This window comes from Panulirus ornatus, chromosome 10 (genome assembly GCF_036320965.1).
Source record: "Panulirus ornatus isolate Po-2019 chromosome 10, ASM3632096v1, whole genome shotgun sequence".
Taxonomy (NCBI): domain Eukaryota; kingdom Metazoa; phylum Arthropoda; class Malacostraca; order Decapoda; family Palinuridae; genus Panulirus; species Panulirus ornatus.
This window is the reverse complement of record NC_092233.1, coordinates 6,897,501-6,902,967: the sequence shown is the minus strand read 5'-3', so window position 1 is coordinate 6,902,967 and position 5,467 is coordinate 6,897,501. Positions and strand designations below refer to the sequence as shown.

Genomic DNA, 5,467 nt, shown 5'->3' with positions numbered 1-5,467 from the left:
ACATGAAGGATCTTAGGATTTGTTGACATAGATTATTTCCTTGCTGATCCGTAAACGTTTCCAATCCTTAAACGTTCCCAGTCCTCAAACGTTCACACACAACGTTCGTATCTCAAGGTGATGGACTCTTGCACACATTCGTTTCATACAAGACAGTATTTATACATCAAGAGTTCGTGGCTATAGTGTGCATCTGAGACGAAGAACAACAGATAGGTATGTACACACACACACACACACACACACACACACACACACACACACACACACACACACACACACACACACTCATCACTGAGTCCCTCATTATACGTAAAGCTTAATGAAGCTTTCCAGTTGAATGTTAAGCTTTCCAGTTTAATTTTAAGCTTTCCAGTCACAGCTGCGTAGATCATCTCGATACTTGCCTCCTGCTGGACCGCTCGAGCCGCTGGGCCAGCTGAGTGAACCATCTGCTGAAGCAGGGGAGGACCGGTGTCCCCAGCCACCTGTGGAGCCAGAGGCTGAAGGCTCGGCAGGTGGTGAACACAGTGGCCAACCAGCTGAGAGAGACGGTAATGACCCAACTTTGTAGACAGGTGGGGAAGCCCCGACAGGTGGTGGTGGTGACGACCCAGGTGGCGAAGCCCTGGCAGGTGGTAGCCCAGGTGGCGAAGCCCTGGCAGATGGTGGTGGCCCAGGTGGCGAAGCTGGTGGCAGCGAGGAGGAGATACAGGTGGCTGGAGCAGGTGAGACAGCTGGTGCAGGATGGGGAGGTGGGTGTCTCGCTGCTGGGGTCAGGGAGGGCGTCGTGCTGCATGGCTGCCGAGTTCTCCCCTGCAGAGATAAGAGATAACCCAGGCTGAGATAAGAGATAACCCAGGCTGAGATAAGAGATAACCCAAGCTGAGATAAGAGATAACCCAGGCTGAGATAAGAGATAACCCAGGCTGAGATAAGAGATGACCCAGGCTGAGATAAGAGATAACCCAGGCTGAGATAAGAGATAACCCAGGCTGAGATAAGAGATAACCCAGGCTGAGATAAGAGATAACCCAAGCTGAGATAAGAGATGACCCAGGCTGAGATAAGAGACAACCCAGGCTGAGATAAGAGGCGTTGGGTGATCGTGAGAGCAAGATAACAGGCGCCGTCAGGATAACACAATGAGTCAAGATAACTAGGATGGCCACATGAGGATAAGATAACACGGTGGGTTATCATGCCGATAAGATAACAATTACAGTCATAAAAGATAGGATGACATACGGTGGGTCATCATGATATCAAGATAACAGGCACGTGCTTATCAGGGTAGCAACACGCAGGGGATCAACATACAGGTATGATAACAGATATGGTCATGTGAGGCTGATAACATGCACTGAATCACCACGAGGGTAAGATAACAAGTAACGGGGTACAATGAGTGTCGGAACCATTTAATATAACAGGTGACATCACTAAGATAACCTTGAGATATTAACTCAGGGTGTAAGCTGCAGATATAAGCTGAAAACAAAGATAAGGTAACAGGAATAAAGATTAGATAACATAGATAGGATAAAGATAAGATGGATAACATGATGGTATATTGACATCATGGGAATATACTGGGGCAAGATAACTCATTATAACACTAGATAGGCTCACAGAAAGTGTAAGATAACATACTGTAACATATCTCTGGAATATATCAACAGAATACACACACACACACACACACACACACACACACACACACACACACACACACAAAGATAAAGTAACTTGTAAGTAACTCTCTCTCTCCATCTATAGAGTTTTCTTAATTTAATGACATATATTCCCTCAAAGGCCCAGTCCTCTGTTCTTAACGCTACCTCGTTATCGCGGGAAATGGCGAATAGTATGAAAAAAAATATATATATATATACATACATACATACATACATATGTTCGCCCTTTCCCACTTTATCAAGGTAGTGCCAGGGACACACAAGGAAGAGCCTCATTTTCATTCGTCCATTCTCCAGCTGTCATGCATAAATCATCAAGAACTAATTAGCTAAATGCTGCCACTTTTAACGACTCAGACGGACAGTTAACTGAATGATAATTAAGTTAAAGTTAAGGTGTGTGTGTATGTGTGTGTGTGTGTGTGTGTGTGTGTGTATGTGTGCGTGTGTGTGTGTGTTAAGGGTTGGCGGGAGGGGTCGTACAGGGTAAGGGAAGAGACCAACTTTACCTGTGGCTTACGTCCTTGATGCCCAAAGTCCAGGTCACAGTAGGCGGGAGTCACGTGACGCTGCAAGGGTCATAGGTCAGGTTCCCCCCCCACCCTGCTCTCTCTCTCTCTCTCTCTCTCTCTCTCTCTCTCTCTCTCTCTCTCTCTCTCTCTCTCTCTCTCTCTCTCTCTCTCTCTCTCTCTCTCTCTCTCTCTCATCGTTCGAACTGTTTCAAAACAAAGGTTTTTAAGAGTTTTTTTTTGGCATGAATACTTATTCATGACGATGTGCTGTTTTGCACACACACACACACACACACACACACACACACACACACACACACACATACAGACACACACACACTATGAGAGAAATGAAACTCGATAAGTATATATATATATATATATATATATATATATATATATATATATATATATATATATATATATATATATATATATATATATACTCATTGTGAGTGCTGAAGTGGATGGATTATGTAGGTTAGGAGGCACCCGGTGATATGTGAGGATACAATGAGGGAGACTGTAAGCCACTGAGGCCTTGATATTCTGGAAGGCGAGAAGCGTAATGGGGATAGAATAACCCGGATCGCTGTGGTGTATGGGGGGCGACGTGCTGTCATTGGGCTGAACCAGGTCATATGAAACGGGTAAGATAAACTACTGTGTAGTCTGTGGGGCTTGGCTGTGAATAGTAGGCTTTGGTTTTGCTACATTATACACGACAGCTAGAGAATGGATGTATGCAAATGAAGCCATTACTCATTTGTTCCTGACACTACCTCGTAAAGGGAGAGAGGGAGGGAGAGAGGGAGGGAGAGGAAATAAGGTAATCGTTATATATATATATATATATATATATATATATATATATATATATATATATAATTTTGATATATGAATATATCTTATACATGAAGGTTGTATGTGACTCTCATCTGCAATTCCAATTGCTTGCCTGGGGAGAGCTCTTTGGCCTAATGAATAATGACTGAAGTAACCAGTCATTACATTGTTACATGTGTGTGTCACTCTCCTTCATCTTCACGCCCCTCTGCTCACCTTCACGCACAGGATCATGACGACCATGAGACATGGCCTGAAATTCACCTGCTTTCCCCCCACTTGTCTGTGGTACCTTCATATTCAAACTTGCATCTCAGTCCATATTTAATGCCAGTGTTTGTGTTTCTCCCTCTGTGTGTGTGTGTGTGTGTGTGTGTGTGTGTTATCCTCTTCCTAACTGTTGTAATTAATTCATGTAACCTATTTCACGGAACTAATTATTTTGTCACGCACATCAACCTCTTTTATTTTGCAGTGCGATATCATACGAAATAACACAATTTCAGTTCGTTTTATTGTTTGTTTTTTTTCTTGGGTTTATCAGAGTCTGATCATGTAAACATCAAAGCCAGAAGCTCTGATGGTCGACTGGTAGATGATGTTGATGGTCGACTGGTAGGTGATGTTGATGGTCGACTGGTAGGTGATGCTGATGGTCGACTGGTAGGTGATGTTGATGGTCGACTGGTAGGTGATGCTGATGGTCGACTGGTAGGTGATGCTGACTGTCGACTGGTAGGGAAAGCTGATGGTCGACTGGTAGGTGATGTTGATGGTCGACTGGTAGGTGATGTTGATGGTCGACTGGTAGGTGATGTTGATGGTCGACTGGTAGATCGGTTCCCACACAGTTTATCCCGTGTTGTATTATATTCCGAGGGATAATTGATTTTCTTTTTTTCCCCCGGTGTTTTCAATTTCATTTTTCCCTGGAGGTAAGTCTATCAAGCTTCGCCATTATTTACGTGTTGTACATTGTAATGTAATCAGGAAATTGTGGATCAGTATGGAGGCCATCACACACACACACACACACACAGACTTCATTGGCAAGACTAACATGCTTATCGAGTATGGCTGTAGAATTTCAATTATATATATATATATATATATATATATATATATATATATATATATATATATATATATATATATGTACAGAGCATCAGATTGGGGAAGAGCAGTGTGGTTTCAGAAGTGGTAGAGGATATGTGGATCAGGTGTTTGCTTTGAAGAATGTATGTGAGAAATACTTAGAAAAGCAAATGGATTTGTATGTAGCATTTATGGATCTGGAGAAGGCATATGATAGAGTTGATAGAGATGCTCTGTGGAAGGTATTAAGAATATATGGTGTGGGAGGCAAGTTGTTAGAAGCAGTGAAAAGTTTTTATCGAGGATGTAAGGCATGTGTACGTGTAGGAAGAGAGGAAAGTGATTGGTTCTCAGTGAATGTAGGTTTGCGGCAGGGGTGTGTGATGTCTCCATGGTTGTTTAATTTGTTTATGGATGGGGTTGTTAGGGAGGTAAATGCAAGAGTCTTGGAAAGAGGGGCAAGTATGAAGTCTGTTGGGGATGAGAGAGCTTGGGAAGTGAGTCAGTTGTTGTTCGCTGATGATACAGCGCTGGTGGCTGATTCATGTGAGAAACTGCAGAAGCTGGTGACGGAGTTTGGTAAAGTGTGTGGAAGAAGAAAGTTAAGAGTAAATGTGAATAAGAGCAAGGTTATTAGGTACAGTAGGGTTGAGGGTCAAGTCAATTGGGAGGTGAGTTTGAATGGTGAAAAACTGGAGGAAGTGAAGTGTTTTAGATATCTGGGAGTGGATCTGTCAGCGGATGGAACCATGGAAGCGGAAGTGGATCATAGGGTGGGGGAGGGGGCGAAAATTTTGGGAGCCTTGAAAAATGTGTGGAAGTCGAGAACATTATCCCGGAAAGCAAAAATGGGTATGTTTGAAGGAATAGTAGTTCCAACAATGTTGTATGGTTGCGAGGCGTGGGCTATGGATAGAGTTGTGCGCAGGAGGATGGATGTGCTGGAAATGAGATGTTTGAGGACAATGTGTGGTGTGAGGTGGTTTGATCGAGTAAGTAACGTAAGGGTAAGAGAGATGTGTGGAAATAAAAAGAGCGTGGTTGAGAGAGCAGAAGAGGGTGTTTTGAAATGGTTTGGGCACATGGAGAGAATGAGTGAGGAAAGATTGACCAAGAGGATGTATGTGTCGGAGGTGGAGGGAACGAGGAGAAGAGGGAGACCAAATTGGAGGTGGAAAGATGGAGTGAAAAGGATTTTGTGTGATCGGGGCCTGAACATGCAGGAGGGTGAAAGGAGGGCAAGGAATAGAGTGAATTGGAGCGATGTGGTATACAGGGGTTGACGTGCTGTCAGTGGATTGAATCAAGGCATGTGAA

The 5,467-nt window shown here is 43.5% G+C and overlaps 1 protein-coding gene across 1 annotated transcript in view; it reads right to left on the bottom strand.

Moving 5' to 3' along the window:
* Positions 1-230: 230 nt before the first annotated feature.
* The window catches only part of LOC139750761 (uncharacterized), an 80,702-nt gene continuing 75,465 nt past the window's right edge, over positions 231-5,467 (bottom strand). The window contains exon 8 of the mRNA XM_071665476.1: positions 231-816. Coding sequence (XP_071521577.1) covers positions 392-816 — 425 coding nt within the window. The 3' untranslated portion in view covers positions 231-391. The remainder of the gene's footprint in view (positions 817-5,467) is intronic.